Raw genomic sequence first — 17,337 nt, 5'->3', positions numbered from 1 at the left:
AAAAAAAGGTAGTGTCATTTTTATTTTATATTTTAGGGCAGTAAATGGTCGCCAGTTAAGTCTTCAACTTTAATGGATATTTCACTTACCTTTTATGGATGGGTGAACTACACTGGAGTATGAACCATCCAGGGTCTTCACCCCAAAACCTGCATGGAATTATTTTTAGGTTTAAAATTGTGTAGATATGTATACAGAGGGAGAGGCTACACGCTTATATTCACATAAATTTTGGCCCCTCTGAAGCCAATGACAAAATTCCCATTGACTTCATTGGGGCCTGGATTTTCACCTCAGATGTCGTTCATGCTTTGGAGCATCTCCTTTGGGCTCAGTGGAGTGTTTCTGCATTTCCACCTGTGTAGCTGGGAACATAATTTAGCTCTAGATATTGTTTCTATCTTCTTCTCCCTTCCTTTAATCATTGGAAGGCAAGCCTAATTTACTTTTGTCCCTATGGTATTCTAGCAAGTTACAAAATTCTTATCCTCTCAAGGGCGCTTTTTCTGCACAATCATTTTGACAAATGAGAAAAACTGAATGTTGAACGTTGTTGTTTATTTATATTTATTGATTTCGTTTATAGAAGCGCCAAAGTTTGTTAAGAAACTAGAAGCTTCAAGATTCGTGAAACAGGGGGATTCAGTTCAACTTGAATGTAAAATAAGTGGCTCCCCTGAAATCAAAGTTGTGTGGTACAGGAATGACACTGAGATCCACGCTAGTGAGAAATACAGGATGTCATTCAGTGACTCTGTGGCAGTTCTCACCATTACTGATGCGAACGTTGAAGACAGTGGCGATTACATTTGTGAAGCCCACAATTCTGCTGGTACTGCAAGCTGCAGTACTGTCGTCACAGTAAAAGGTTAGAAGCCTTTATTTCACTTTTCTTTTCTTATTTCCTTCCATTCTTACGCAGCGCCTTTACCTAAGCTACTGTGCACCCTTTAATAGTAAAATCAATCTAAAGAACGGCTTCAAAAGATTGCTCAGTCCTGCTTCCATCGAAGTAAATAGCAAAACACTTGGAGCAAGATCCCATCCTAACCCAAATGACTGTGTGTATCACACATTGGTGGTGTTAGTAGCTGCAGTATTTAGAGAACCCAGTCGGGGACCCATAGTGCAGGGGCTGTATAAAATCGCAGTAAGAAGGCAGTCCCTTCCATAAAGACCTTCGATCCTTGGCTAATGACAAGATGCAACAGGTGAATGGAACGAACAGATAGATGATAGGACAAGGAGGAGAAAAAAACAGGAGTAGGACCACCACGTTGTTTTGGTGTAAAGTAGTTGGGTATTCCTTGTAGCCAGCTCTCTACCTACCTTCTGTCAGCGGTCAGAGTTGTGAGAGTATCGTGGCAGAAATGGAATGTGAGTAGGCATTCACGGGGTAGCGGATTTATCAATTTTGGGGAGCTGTGTCATGCATCAGGGCAGTATGGGAAAGAACGTAGGCGTGGCTGGGAGAGGCGGACTGGCAGCAAGGTTCAGAAATTCTAGAAGAGAGGAAGCTGCAGTGGACAAAGTTAATAGATCCGATCGTAGGGCGGGCTGATGTGAAGTGTCTTGAAGGTCAGGATAAGACAAGCCCATCCTTATTAACATCCTCTGTTTGGGAAACTGAATAGGATTTCTGAATTCAAAGTATTTGCATAGGTATCAAATTTCTATACTAGGAATTTACAGATGCAGAAATAGATATGACCTCAATGTGAACTGTTAGCTGCTCAGCACTTTGGAAAGCTAGGCCACATTTAGAGGTTTAAATATGACTTTACGAGCATAACTTTTTAGGCTCCTATTTCTGAAAATCTTTGCTCCTGTTGTTAACGAGAAACCTATCCAGACACACTATAGGCTCTGATGTTATTCTTTTTTTATAGAACCTCCTGTTTTTAGCAAGAAACCTACCCCAGTAGACACACTTAAAGGTTCGGATGTTGTCATTCAGTGTGAAATTTCGGGAACCCCACCATTTGAAGTAGCTTGGTTCAAAGACAGGAGGCAAGTCAGAAGCAGTAAGAAGTTCAAAGTTACATCTAAAGACTTCACAGCCAGCGTTCACATTCTTAACCTTGAAGCTTCAGACACTGGGGAGTACCAATGCAAAGCCATGAATGAGGTGGGAAGTGACACTTGTGTTTGCGCTGTGAAATTCAAAGGTTTGTATAAAGAAGCAGACGCAGCATTCACGTTTTCTTTTCTTGGCATTATAGCTATTTCTCTCTAAAGCTGACTGACATATTTACTATGACTCTCTTCCCATCATTAGAACCTCCGAGATTTGTTCAGAAGTTAAGTGATACTGTAGCCTTTGTGGGGGAACCGACCGCCCTGCAGGCTGTGGTGGAAGGCTCTCAACCTATTTCGGTTCTGTGGCTTAAGGATAAAGGCGAAATCATCAGAGAAAGCGAAAATGTCCAGATTTCCTTTATGGATAATATTGCTACCCTAGAGCTCGCAACCACGGAGGGAGCCAATGTTGGAAAGTACATCTGCCAGATCAAAAATGACGCGGGGATGAGGGAGTGCTCGGCATTTTTACAAGTATTAGGTTGGTAAAAGCTTCTAGCCCACAATAAAAAATAAAATCGTGTGCTCCGTGTAATCATACTTCCCGGACATAAAAGCAGCTTTCGATAATTTGCTATTTCATTATGAATTTTCGCCTTACCATGAGATTTTACCGATTAGACGGCTTTTTCTTCTTTCAGAACCAGCAGTAATTTTAGAGAAGCCAGAACCGATGTCAGTTACGGCTGGGAATTCTTTTACATTAGAGTGCACAGTGGGTGGAACACCAGAACTCATTACAAAGTGGTTTAAGGATGGAAGAGAACTACAGAGCGGCCGCAAATATCAAATCACCTTTTCCAACAAAGTAGCTACACTGAAAGTGCCTTCTGCGGACGCGGGAGACAGGGGGCTGTATACATTTGAAGTGAAAAACGAAGTTGGTGAAAGTAGCTGTACATCCTCGGTTGATGTTTCAGGTTAGCTGGCTACTACCTTAGTTGTCACTTAGTGCTGTCTTCTCTTTTAATAGACCTTTCCCTTTTTAATTAAAAAACAACCAACCAACCCGTGGTTTTGTCGCCTTTTTCTACGCAGATCGCATTGTCCCTCCTTTTTTCACAAGGAAGTTAAAGGAAACATGCGGGGTGCTGGGTTCCTCAGCGCTACTGGAGTGCAAAGTTTCTGGCTCACCACCCATTTCAGTTGCCTGGTTCCAAGATGGAAATGAGATTGTTAGTGGAGACAAATATGAAGTCTCCTTTACAGACGACGTCTGTGGTTTGAAACTGAATGCACTGGACTCATCAGATACCGGACCTTACACCTGTGCCGCTGCAAATGCCGCTGGATCTGATGAATGCAGTGCCTTTTTGATCGTACAAGGTCAGTAAAAGATGGCCAAGGTGCCGTAGGCAAAATGCTTCCTCCGTTTGCTGCTATTTCTTCCTTCGCAATTTTCGGGCCGCCTATAAATCTTCAGCCAAACGCTGCTTTGGTTTTCATCTTCAAAGGTAACGGGCATACTAATTTGTTTCTGTGTCTTAACTTCTTTATGTATATGTAGAACCACCCTCATTTGCGAAGACACCCGATCCCGTGGAAGTTCTACCTGGGACGAGTGTAACATTCACAAGTCTCATAAAAGGAACGGCTCCCTTCAAAGTTCACTGGTTTAGAGGCATCAGGGAACTTGTGTCAGATAGTACCTGCAACATCTCTTTGGAGGATACAGTTGCAGAACTGGAATTGTATGAAGTAGAACCACTCCACAGTGGAGATTACACCTGTCGAGTCACTAATGATGCTGGCAGTGTGTCTTGTACCACTCATCTTTTTGTAAAAGGTTTGTCTCGATTGCTGCTATTGATCTTATTCTTATTTATATGTGTGTGCGCGCGCAAAGATTTGTGAATATTTCCCCCCTCTTCTATTTGACTTTTTGCCTTCCATTTTGTAGAGCCAGCGACCTTTGTGAAGAAATTAAGCGATTTCAGTGTAGAGCAAGGGAAATCCATACTTCTGGAAAGCACGTACAAAGGAACTCCTCCTATTTCAGTAACATGGAAGAAGAATGGCTTCCACATAACACAGTCCCCGAGATGTAGTATAACTACTACCGAAAAATCGGGCATACTGGAAATTCCTAACAGCACAAAAGATGATGAAGGGGAATACACATGCGAGGTTGCCAATGATGCTGGAGCAGATATTTGCCAGGGCCAAATATCAATCCTAGGTGTGTTGCTATCTCAGATTCCATAACCACTTTTGTATTAATAATGGTCATTATAAGATTTGCTCTCTTTTCCGTGATGCTGATTGCGATCATTTGTGCTTTAGAACCGCCTTATTTTGTTACACACTTGGAACGTGTGGAGGTGACAGTCGGGGAGTCCGCATCTTTTCAGTGCCAAATTGCTGGGACCCCGGAAATCAAAGTCTCCTGGTACAAAGAAGATACAAAATTAAGATCGACCCCTGCTTATAAAATGTACTTCAAAAATAATGTGTCCACGCTAGTTTTCAGCCAGGTGGAGAGCAGTGACCTTGGAGAATACGTCTGCAAAGCAGAAAACACTGTTGGCTTTGCTTCTTCCACAGCTCTGCTCACTGTTAAAGGTGATGGGTTCATTTCAGATATTTCTGTAATGACTCTTTATAGTAACAAGCTTATCGTAAATGAAATTGTTTCCAGGTTGGCAGGATGCCTTATTTCCTACTTATTTTCTTGCAGACCGTAAGTTTCCACCGACCTTTGCAAGAAAACTAAAAGACATTCAGGAAACTGTTGGTTCCCCCGTTACCTTTGATTGTCGCATAAATGGCTCGGAACCTATTCAGGTGTCATGGCATAAGGATGGGGTGCTATTACACGATGATGATAACGTGCAAGCAACATTCTTAAATAACGTAGCGACTCTTCAGATCTTGCAGACCGACATGGCTCACTGCGGCCAATACTCGTGCTCAGCTCACAATGCTCTTGGGACTGCTTCTTCCAGTGCCAAGCTCCTTCTCACAGGTTGGTAGCTGCTAAATCTTGTCCTGGCCATTGGCTTTAAAGAAGCAGAAGACCCTGCGTTGTTGCGTAATGCCAAACGATCCGATTCTGTGGCGGTGAAGCAGCAGCTGTGAGAGTTATGTTGTTTCTTTCCATTTTAGAGCGTCTGAGACCTCCTGTCTTTGATGTGAAACCTGAACCTATTGAGGTGGCTCTTGGAGCAAGTGGTTCCTTTAAATGCCACGTCACCGGATCGGCGCCACTAAAAGTTACTTGGGCAAAAGAGAACAGAGATATCCGTCCTGGGGGCAACTACAAGATCACCCTGGTGGAAAATACAGCCAGCTTGACGGTTCTAAAAGTTGGCAAAGGAGACTCTGGACTATACACTTGTTCTGCGAGCAACAATGCTGGAAAGGATTCTTGCGCCGCCCAGCTAAGTGTGAAAGGTATTTAAGAAATGCAATGCTTTGTCGTCTTCCTGCCAAGCGTTTTACCATGTTAAAGAAACAAAACATGCCAAGCTTCTTCTTCTATCTTTGAAACGGTACAAAACTGAAGGCATTCAATCGACTTAAAATGAGACCCTTTGTTTTCCTAATTTTCACCTTGATATTTTTTTAGGATTGAATCATATTGCATCTTGATCACTGACGCGATGGCTGAGCAAAATCCCTTTACCCCCTAAAGGCAAATTCTCCTCTCCCACACCGAGAGTCTCAATATGAAAAATTGAGCAGCTGACAGTAGCCTGGGGCAGAAACATTTTTCCCCACCAGCACTCTGCTCACCTGTATAGTATGTGGTTTCTTCAAGCTACATATCTCTACATTTATGATCAGAATAATCTGCCCTGGTGTAAACTACACCGGTACATTAGGGATTTTTACCGCTACGATTTCCTTCATGTGGGCAGGGCCTTTGGGTTTATGTTCTGGATCTGTAATTCCCATTGATCCTTAGACAGGATGAGTTTAGATTCTCGTGTGTCTTCATAAGGACGTTGTATTTTTTCCCTTAAAGATAATTTTAGATAGTATTAACAAGTAATTAGTTCTAATCTTCTGCCTTAAAAATGTGTATCTGGAAGGCACTTTAGTGAATTTACATCTGGTTGCAGAATGAGTAACTGAAACTCCTTTGTGATCAAAACTACCACACAATGACATTATTTTGATTTATAATTTTCAAGGAATGAATAACAATCATACAGGAAAATGTATTGTTTTATGGCAAATATAGGCCCCAGTTCAACCAGGAGAGCAAGAGAATGTCTAAATTTAAACAGGCGCATTCAGTGAAACTCACATTCTTGACCTTTGCTAGACCTTTGTTGACTCAGGTCCTTAATACTGATAGTGTTCTTCTTTTACATCAAGTGTTAAACACTCTGCAGACAAAGCGCATTATTTATTTCCATTTGCCGAGACAGCTACCATGAACAGAAACATTACCACCCTCTAAATTTTGCAATAAAGATTGGTTAAATACATGTATTGCTGAAATGTATTTATATTAATAGACACGTCTTTGATATACATGCTGAATTCCCTACACAATATAGCGATGGCATCAGAATTAATAAGATATAAATATCTTGGTCAATTGCCATTTAGTGCAAACACCTGTCTTAATAATAGATGTTAGCTTAGTTGTTTCGAACACGTTGCGTCTCTTGCACGTTTATTTTCTTGCCCTCATAGCGCTAATCATTACTTACAAATCAGTTTTGTACAAAAGCGGCAGAAAGAGACCGATAGCAGAAAAGTAAAATAAGATAAACTAAATGTGAAAGCTTAAACAGAGGCTTTATACAGAATTAATGTACTTTTGCCCGAAAGGCAGATCAAGAAACCGAGGTTAGCCATATACATATACGCTAGGACTAAGCTACACAGCATACACATACACGCCAGGTATCGATTTACTAAATAATATAGCAGAAACGGATATAAAATTCCCTTCCATACATATAACGTGGACAGAATTCGATATAAATTTCTGAGATGGTCAAGGTCACAAATCAACTGAAATCTAGTATGGAACTTCCGAAGAGCAGACTTAGCTGTAAATTTGGCATTTTAAGACGCTGTCACCCACAGTAAGAGTTGAATATTTCAGTGAATCACGTCAATATATATGTAGTTTTCGTGCAGTAGCTGTTTGAAAGTCTGGTTATATGATATATAGCCTATTGTAAGTTACATATATGGCAATTCAATAAACAATAATTTTTGTGTAAAATAAATATGTAGTAATCTCTCCAAGGAACTCGGGACATCATTCTACATACACAAACCATTGGCAAAGACGCACAAAGAAACTTCCCTGCTTTTGTTTGTTATGTATGCCATGTGTTCGTTTTTGTCATGGTGATACTAGATATATCACAGGCTAGTGTAAATTCAAATTCTGTAGATATTTCTACTCTTCCCCCACAACCCAAAATAGCGTACGCTGTTGGTTAGATATTTCATTGAGGGAATATTTTAATGGATCAGTGCAGTTTAGTGAATCATCTTGTTGTCCTTTGGTTTCATAGAACCACCACGGTTTATTAAGAAGCTAGACTCCTCTAGAGTTGTGAAACAGCATGATTCCACTAGATATGAATGCAAAATAGGCGGCTCTCCAGAAATCAAAGTCACCTGGTACAAAGATGAAGCTGAAATCCATGACAGCGAAAAATACAGAATGTCCTTCATTGAGTCCATGGCAGTCATTGAAATGCACAATCTCAGTGTGGAAGACAGTGGAGACTACACTTGTGAAGCTCGCAATGCAGCAGGCACTGCAAACACCAGTACTTCGTTGAAAGTGAAAGGTCAGAACCCTGCTCCTCCCGTTTTTGTCGGTTCCTTCTTTTAATCTGCCGTGGAAGGTTAATAAATCTTCTCTTCAGTCAGATAGGCGAGTGCTGCCTTCTGAGAACACAGACTATGGATTTTACCAGGGTTCTATGACATGGCTCTTATTGTGACTTGTGTCTTTCCTCTTCCATATCAGTCCAACATAGTGATAAAGTTTACTGTTTAAATGTTCTTTTCTCTGTTATGTCCCCAACTGAATTAACAGAAACTCAAACTTCTTCTTTTCATAGTACCCCCTGTTTTCAGCAAGAAACCCCATCCAGTTGAGACTTTGAAAGGTTCTGATGTCCATCTTGAGTGTGAGCTTCGCGGCACTCCTCCGTTCCAAATTTCATGGTATAAGGACAAAAGAGAAATTAAAAGTAGCAAGAAGTACAAAATCATGTCTGAGAACTACCTTGCTGGTATTCACATCCTTAGCCTGAGTGACTCAGACGTCGGCGAATATCACTGTAAGGCCGTGAATGATGTAGGAAGTGACATTTGCATTTCCTCTATAACGCTAAGAGGTTTGTTTAATGATTTACACATCAGCTATATTCCCAGCATCGTGTCATTCTCGTCACACTCCTCGTGCACTCTCCTTGCGGTTTTAACATGACGTATCTTCTCTTCACCAGCACCACCCATTTTTGTGAAGAAGCTCAGTGATTTCACTGCTGTAGTTGGGGACCCAGTCGAACTGCAGGCCACAGTAGAAGGTGCCCAGCCCATTTCTGTTCTGTGGCTGAAAGACAAAGGGGAAATCGTTAGAGAAAGCGAAAATCTTTGGATTTCCTATTCAGAAAATGTTGCAACTCTACAGATTGGAAATGCGGAACCAGCCAGTGCTGGAAAATACATCTGTCAGATCAAAAATGACGCTGGAGTTCAGGAGTGCTTTGCCACTCTGTCAGTTCTAGGTTGGTAACAAGGAAACAAAACAATATAGAATGATATTTTAACCTCACTTAACAAACTGATTGCATCTCCTGTCGTGTCATCAAATATGGCTGTGATTTGCATCTCATTTCAGAACCTGCAGTCATTGTAGAGAAGCCCGGCGCAATGAAAGTCACCTCTGGAGACTCTTGTACTCTAGAATGCACAGTGGACGGCACACCGGAGCTTACTACTAGGTGGTTTAAGGATGGGACTGAGCTGTCTACTGATCACAAATACAAACTTAGCTTCTTCAACAAAGTGTCTGGGCTTAAGATCCTGAATGCAGTAGTAGAAGACAGTGGGGAGTATACTTTTGAGGTGAAAAACAGTGTTGGTCAAAGCAGGTGCACAGCTTCAGTGCGTGTTTCAGGTTAGTTGATTAATATGTGAATTATCTTTGATTCTTACAATTTCTTTAAAAGGCGTCAAGGCTGATCATTCCCCACTCTGGCACTTGGAATGCAGAAGGTGGGGGACCCGCAAGGATTTTAAAAATTAATACTGGCTACTCCAGGCTTGTATTAAACTCCCAAGGTTACAGCTTCTCTCTGACTTTGGATGGGTAGATGCTGCCACCACTCAAGTGCAAAAAAACCCCTTGGGATCCAGAAAGGCGCACTTGGAAATTCCTCCCTGTGGGGTACCCTCAAGTCCTTCCCTTCCCCCACCCCAGGAAGAACTGAGAAAGAAAACAAAGGAAATCAGCTGTTGCCACCAGCTAATTAAAGAACTTAGGCACACCTCTTAGTACATAAAAAATCAATTCTCTTCTTTAAAAGGTACATTTTATTAAAAACAAAAAATAAGAAAATACATTTGAAATTTAGGCTTTTTGCTAGATTTAAAAAGAACCACTTATAAAGATTAAGCATCAAAATAACTTTCTTGAGGTCCAACTTAAAGGTTACAAGCAAAACAAAAGCACCTGGGGTTAGCACAGGGAGCCCAGGAGCCTTACAAAATAAAAGAAATAAACCTAATCATGTTTCCTAAACATTTCCTGATCTACTTACATATCTGGGGTTTCAAATAAGTAGTTCTAGGTATGAGCTGATGATTTTTCATATCTAGCTTAAAGCTTGCTATAGCATTGCTGCTCCTCTCTCCAAAGAACAACCACAGATAGACAAAGGAAAAGTTTTTCCAATTATAAAAAGTTCTAGTCCTCCCATTGGCTCTTTTGGTCAGGTGCCCACTCTCTTCCTTTTACCTGTGGACTTGTTAACCCTTTACAGGTAAAGGGAGAACAGCTACTAACAGGGATTTTATAGCTAATTGGCTAGCTGGGTGTCCATAAAAGGAAGCTGCCCCCCCCCCCTTTATTTGTCACAATGCCTTACACAACACGCTGCTTCCTTCAATGTTACGTCAGGCTGCTGCCACTCTGGGAAGACTCATGGCTAATGTGACCTTAGGCACCCCACGTGGGCCCGCTAGTGTTGCGGAGATCATGGAGGCAGGGAGTCGGTTGAACCATTTTTCACCCGTCACGAAGATGAGGCTGTGGCTTGGGCTCAGTCTGGTCAACTGAGTCTGCCTGTCCCCGATGGTGCAGTACTGTTCTTTTCCTTATGAGGAAGTATTGAAAAAATAAAAGGAGAGAGGTGACCCTCAGAGCGCGTGAGCGACAGCATAAGAGAGTAGCCTCCAACACGTTCTTATCTTCTCTCAGTACCTCAGGCCTCAGTGGGTTGAATTGTAGGCCTGTTTTGGATTCTCCCAAGCCAACGTAGGTGTGCCAGAGGAAAGTGCAGTGTTTCTGCTAGATGCCTGGAAACCATCTCCCTTTTAAGTTATACTGTTGTAATATTTATAGCTGTGTTTTATCTTATACAGATCGCATTATACCGCCTTCTTTCACAAGAAAACTGAAAGAAACCAATGGTCTGTTGGGTTCCTCTGTTGTTCTGGAGTGCAAAGTATATGGGTCACCACCTATTTCTGTTTCCTGGTTCCATGACGGATATGAGCTCACCAGTGGCGACAAGTATCAGACGACCCTTACAGACAATGCTTGCTCTTTGAAAGTGAATGCACTAAAGGAATCTGATATGGGAACTTACTCATGCACAGCTACTAATATAGCCGGATCTGATGAATGCAGTGCATATTTGACTGTTAGAGGTTAGTATCTAGGAAAAAGCAGGGCTTCCAGATGTAAACTACTTTCTTTGTGGGTTGCTTACATTTTTGGGTCTGTTTATGAGAGTCTAATAGCCTGTGTTTTGTATGGGAATATTTTACTCTCCCTCAAAGTGCACTTCTCTTTTATGCGTGTCTTCAGAACCTCCTTCTTTCGTGAAGAAACCTGATCCCCTGCAAGTTTTATCTGGGGCAAATATAACTTTTACCAGCATCCTAAAAGGCACCCCTCCACTGGATGTTAAATGGTTCAAAGGTAGCGTTGAGCTAGTACCGGGACATAAATGCAACATCTCCTTAGAAAATTCAGTTGCACAGCTGGAGCTGTTTGACGTACAGCCACTCCAAAGTGGAGACTACACCTGTCTGGTCACTAATGAGGCTGGCAAAATTTCTTGTACAACACAACTCTTTGTAAAAGGTTTGTCCGGCTTGCAATTACATACATTTCTTAAAAAAAAACAATCTCTTGGTGTCAACTTTTAACTTTTATCTTCATAATGTTCACTATAGAACCAGCCAACTTTGTGAAAAAAATGAATAATCTCAGTGTAGAGAAAGGAAAGCCAATAATTCTGGAGTGCACATACTCTGGTACCCCTCCGATTGCAGTCTGGTGGAAGAAAAATGGATTCGAAGTAGCTCATTCTGAAAAATGCATCATCACCACCACGGAAACATCCGCCCTACTGGAAGCTCCCAGTAGTAAAATAGAAGATCAGGGGCAGTACACGTGCCACATTGAGAATGATTCTGGACGAGATCTTTGTCAAGCTGACGTCTCAGTATTAGGTGTGTCCTCATTCCCAAAAGGTCCTTTTTATTCTACTAGTCATTGTGACATTTAAATTTTGGAATTAATCATGTGTCTTTGTTCTTTAGAACCACCTTATTTTGTTACACGCTTGGAACCTGCTCAGGTGACAGTTGGGGATTCTGCGTCATTACAATGCCAAGTTGCTGGCACACCGGAAATTATTGTATCATGGTACAAAGGCGATACAAAACTAAGAGCAACTCCTACCTCTAAAATGCACTTTAAGAACAACGTTGCCACTTTGGTTTTCGGCCAGGTGGATAGCGGTGATAGTGGGGAGTATATCTGCAAAGCAGAAAACAGTGTTGGAGAAGCTTCTTCATCAGCTTTGCTTTCTGTTCAAGGTGAATAATTCATGTTAACACATTTAAAAGGTTCTTAGGGACATTCTGTACCTCTGCCTGACCAGCTAGAGGCCACTTTTGTCTAGAATTCCCTCAGCATTGATTATCTTCCACTTGTGAAAGTCAGGCTGGAAAGTCATTCTCAATACCAATCTTTAGTTAACCAGCTTTAACCAGCGCTCTCTCTAACAGATACAGGCTTCTGATTCTTCCCCTTCAGAACAGGGCATTCTTCCAGATCTTTCCAATGTAGAAAATGTGAGACTATTAATCAAAACTTTAAAACCAGATTGACCGGTCGTCCAGAGCTCTCTCTTGACTCCAACCCCCAAGCGAAATGATCTAACAAATAGTCTCCTTGATTCTTTGTGGGCCTCTTACTGTTTGATATTAGGCAAAATGGTTGAAAACAATGACTGAATCTATCATTATCGTCCTGTAAATCTGCCCAATCTATACCACAATACAGTGTCTTCTTAGGCAGTGCCAACTGGAGAATTCACCAAAGCTGGATAACTTCCCAAAACTTTCATTGTGCAATACTTCTTTCCTTGCAGAGCGTAAACTTCCTCCTTTATTCACACGAACTTTGAGAGACATTCATGAAACTATTGGTTTACCAGTTACATTTGATTGCGGCATAACTGGCTCAGAACCTATTGAAGTATCCTGGTCTAAAGATGGCGTACCTATCCGAGATGGCTACAATGTGCAAACCTCCTTCTTAAATAACGTAGCAACTCTCCAGTTTTTGCAGACTGACAAGAGCCTTGCTGGGCAATACACTTGTACAGCTTCCAATGCTATTGGAACTGCTTCTTCCACTGCCAGGCTCGTGCTTACAGGTTGGTTGATTATGAAATAATTTCCCTTTAACGTCACCAGGTCATTTTTTCATTTCCATCTCAACTTAAAACTATAGGTGCAACATTTATTTATTGAACAATATGCTTTAAACTAATGGCGCTCTTAAAAGCTATACGCGTTTTTCTGTTTCTTTCACTCTGTAGAAGGGAAGAATCCTCCATTGTTTGACATCCCAATTGTACCCGTGGATGCTTTTGCTGGGGATAGTGCTGACTTCGAATGCCACATATCTGGAACACAACCAATTAAGATCACTTGGGCCAAAAATAAACAAGAGATACGGACTGGAGGAAAATACCAGATCAGTTATGTAGAAAACATAGCCCATCTGACAATTCTGAGTGCTGACAATGCAGACTCTGGAATGTATACGTGCCATGCTAGCAATGAAGTTGGAAAGGACTCTTGCGCAGCTCAACTTAGTATTAAAGGTATTGCCTGATTCTGGTGTATGATGTGCACATTGAATTCCTTTATATCTGAAAGAAATAAGTCATCTTGTTGCTATATAAATTGGAGACCGTCTTTTCCATCTGTGGATTAGGAATATGTGCATTTTAAAAGATTGATCGAAACCGAAAGTTTTTTGAAGGATAGTGTAGGGAGAATTAATGAGCGGACATAATGTTTTCTTCAATCTTATTTTCTTTGCAACTTTGCAGACTTTGCCATCCTAAATGATTAATACAAAAGTCCGGTTTGTTTCTTGTTGCTTATACCTAAAGTCCTGATTTCTTTAAAAAAGGACATTTTTCTTAACTAGTGAAACTCCGCATCCATTTACACAGTGTGGTGTTTTGCTGTTCTAAGAGTGGTGTCCTCTGTGTACTTTTTGTAAACAGTAGAGCCCTTTTTAAAATGTAAGCAGTTTTTTAAACAACATATCGTCATAAATGTATTTCTTGACAAGTCTTTTAATTTTTTATTTTAAAATTTATTTTTACAATTTAAGGATTACGTTCATTTCTTGCAGAACGAAAAATTCCACCTAGTTTTACAAAGAAACTTTCTGAAACGGTAGAAGAAACGGAAGGGAACACCCTTAAACTTGAGGGCCGTGTTTCTGGTTCTCAGCCTCTGACAGTTGCTTGGTATAAAAACAATCAAGAGATCTATCAGAGTCCTAATTGTGAAATATCTTTCCTGAACAACACCATACTTCTGCAAATTAAGGGCGCAGGGCAGGCTGATGCTGGCTTATATACCTGCAAAGTGTCCAATGAAGCAGGAAGTGTATTGTGTACTTCTTCCGTTGTTATTAAAGGTTAGTTAATTTCATGTTTTGCCTATCTGTGGTGTTAGCTTTTTTTATCAGCATGTTAGTTGTCAATATACGCCTTCCATAGCTAATCAAATATTTCTCACAGTCAATCTTATTTTTAGGCCATATATAATTGTGTGTGAACAATATTAAATTCAGTACAGCACACACAATGAGATAACGGCAGCTATTTCTCCTTTAGATACTCAGGGACTTCTGTATCTCAGGAGAGAATTGAGCACAATATGTCTATTCCTTTCTACTAATTAGAACGCCGTACTAATATTTCCTGCAGAATTCTACATTTCGTTTATCGAATGGTTTTATACAAATCTTGCTGCTTTCAATACGTATTCATAGCAAATAATAACCCGACGCTGTGCGTGTTATGAGTGGCTAGATCTCGACAATAAGCCATTAATTTTCCTACCAATTTAACAATTTCAGGACCGCATCGGTAATATTTGCTCACTAAAGTGTGACAGATTTTTCCAGGACAACGTCAGCATTTTTCAAAACCAGCTGAAAACTCTTTAGCTACTAATGCAAGAGTCACATAATCTATTTTTATTTTATTTTATGTTATTTTATTACTTTTTGCATATCGTCCTTTGGGATCTATTCTTGCTTATATTGAATACATTATTCTGCGTAACCATATGTCTGTGAAAGTCGATACCCTTAATAGGCATTCCTAGCATATTATATAATATGCTTAGAACATATTTTGTTAATTATTTATCATAATCTAGCTCTTATCACGCCTAGTGCAAACACATTGTCTACTTCATTGCATATCTTTCTCTTTCTTTAGCATTTGTTTTTCTCTCCTCTTTCGCCTACTGTAATATGACGTGTGGCATATGTTAAAGTAATAGTAAAGACTACATTATTCATAAAAATGGATTGAGTCCCTGCACTCCACGTAATTTTATCTTTTATATTATGCCTATGGTGTGCTCTTCTTGACCCCAGACTTGCATTTAAAACACAGCAGGGATTTGAAACATTTAACGCTTGTTTCTTTTTACCTACATTAATGTCAATAACTTTGCTCTTTTGCCTTTTCCACCAATCGCATCCTCTCTGTCCCTCATCCTTGCTGTCGTGGGCAACCAGGATGGGATCGAGACTCGAGTTGAAACACAGAAGCAAGAAATTCATTTCATATGGGTTCAAGTCAGACTAAAAGTTGCTTTAAGATTTGTGATGATGATTGATGATGTAAACAGTGGCATCTGGTTTGAACTATGAATTAAGGTTGTAAAAACAGAACAGGTTTTATATCTTTAGAGATATAAAAATGTGACTTCCCATAATATCCATCAAATCTCTACTAAATTTCTTTTCATGGAGTCGCAGTTTTGCTATGCAAGATGTGCAGCTTTTCCTTCACTTTTGGAAGGATCAGAACAAATCTATCTCCATCTAAATTTGCACAGCTGGGGCAGTGTGCTGTGGTAGCACTGGGTTTAGCGGTTAATTGCTTTGGTAGTGTATTGCATATTAGATCTTTTAAAAGCTACTTAAACAATTTTTGCAGAATGGCAGTTGTGCTTTAATTTTAATTCTCTTTAAGAAGGAGTGCAAATATAACTACTGCATTGAGAGAAGATAGCATACATCTAGATTTCTTTGCGCATGCTTGTGAAAAAGTATTCTTTTAGTACTATCTTTATTTCCCCAAACTGTGTGCAATTGGTATTCCCGGAAACCAGACCTGTATGTATTAACATAAATTGCTGATCATTGTTTGCTTGTAGATTTAACTTCCTTGTTAGAGTTAAGAATTCATTAATCTATTGCCTTTCTCTTATATTCATGATACACGTTTCTTTCTTGATTATTTACTAAATATTTTCCTGTTCTGTTCTCTCGACTTTACAATTAGATTTAACCGATTAGACGGTTTTTCTTTTCTTTCAGAACCAGCAGTAATTTTAGAGAAGCCAGAACCGATGTCAGTTACGGCTGGGGATTCTTTTACATTAGAGTGCACAGTGGGTGGAACACCAGAACTCATTACAAAGTGGTTTAAGGATGGAAGAGAACTACAGAGCGGCCGCAAATATCAAATCACCTTTTCCAACAAAGTAGCTACACTGAAAGTGCCTTCTGCGGACGCGGGAGACAGGGGGCTGTATACATTTGAAGTGAAAAACGAAGTTGGTGAAAGTAGCTGTACATCCTCGGTTGATGTTTCAGGTTAGCTGGCTACTACCTTAGTTGTCACTTAGTGCTGTCTTCTCTTTTAATAGACCTTTCCCTTTTTAATTAAAAAACAACCAACCAACCCGTGGTTTTGTCGCCTTTTTCTACGCAGATCGCATTGTCCCTCCTTTTTTCACAAGGAAGTTAAAGGAAACATGCGGGGTGCTGGGTTCCTCAGCGCTGCTGGAGTGCAAAGTTTCTGGCTCACCACCCATTTCAGTTGCCTGGTTCCAAGATGGAAATGAGATTGTTAGTGGAGACAAATATGAAGTCTCCTTTACAGACGACGTCTGTGGTTTGAAACTGAATGCACTGGACTCATCAGATACCGGACCTTACACCTGTGCCGCTGCAAATGCCGCTGGATCTGATGAATGCAGTGCCTTTTTGATCGTACAAGGTCAGTAAAAGATGGCCAAGGTGCCGTAGGCAAAATGCTTCCTCCGTTTGCTGCTATTTCTTCCTTCGCAATTTTCGAGCCGCCTATAAATCTTCAGCCAAACGCTGCTTTGGTTTTCATCTTCAAAGGTAACGGGCATACTAATTTGTTTCTGTGTCTTAACTTCTTTATGTATATGTAGAACCACCCTCATTTGCGAAGACACCCGATCCCGTGGAAGTTCTACCTGGGACGAGTGTAACATTCACAAGTCTCATAAAAGGAACGGCTCCCTTCAAAGTTCACTGGTTTAGAGGCATCAGGGAACTTGTGTCAGATAGTACCTGCAACATCTCTTTGGAGGATACAGTTGCAGAACTGGAATTGTATGAAGTAGAACCACTCCACAGTGGAGATTACACCTGTCGAGTCACTAATGATGCTGGCAGTGTGTCTTGTACCACTCATCTTTTTGTAAAAGGTTTGTCTCGATTGCTGC

The 17,337-nt window shown here is 40.6% G+C and overlaps 1 protein-coding gene across 1 annotated transcript in view; it reads left to right on the top strand.

Annotated features, from left to right (window-relative positions):
• The window catches only part of TTN (titin), a 308,950-nt gene that overhangs the window by 82,872 nt on the left and 208,741 nt on the right, over positions 1-17,337 (top strand). Inside the window, exons 75-87 of the mRNA XM_074967679.1 lie at positions 587-868; positions 1,890-2,168; positions 2,279-2,560; positions 2,721-2,999; positions 3,118-3,405; positions 3,587-3,865; positions 3,980-4,258; positions 4,363-4,641; positions 4,757-5,044; positions 5,185-5,472; positions 16,175-16,453; positions 16,572-16,859; positions 17,041-17,319. Coding sequence (XP_074823780.1) covers positions 587-868; positions 1,890-2,168; positions 2,279-2,560; positions 2,721-2,999; positions 3,118-3,405; positions 3,587-3,865; positions 3,980-4,258; positions 4,363-4,641; positions 4,757-5,044; positions 5,185-5,472; positions 16,175-16,453; positions 16,572-16,859; positions 17,041-17,319 — 3,669 coding nt within the window. The remainder of the gene's footprint in view (positions 1-586; positions 869-1,889; positions 2,169-2,278; positions 2,561-2,720; positions 3,000-3,117; positions 3,406-3,586; positions 3,866-3,979; positions 4,259-4,362; positions 4,642-4,756; positions 5,045-5,184; positions 5,473-16,174; positions 16,454-16,571; positions 16,860-17,040; positions 17,320-17,337) is intronic.

The sequence above is a fragment of the Natator depressus genome, chromosome 11 (genome assembly GCF_965152275.1).
Source record: "Natator depressus isolate rNatDep1 chromosome 11, rNatDep2.hap1, whole genome shotgun sequence".
NCBI lineage: Eukaryota > Metazoa > Chordata > Testudines > Cheloniidae > Natator > Natator depressus.
The sequence above is the reverse complement of the archived record's forward strand: the minus strand, read 5'-3'. Positions and strand labels throughout refer to the sequence as shown.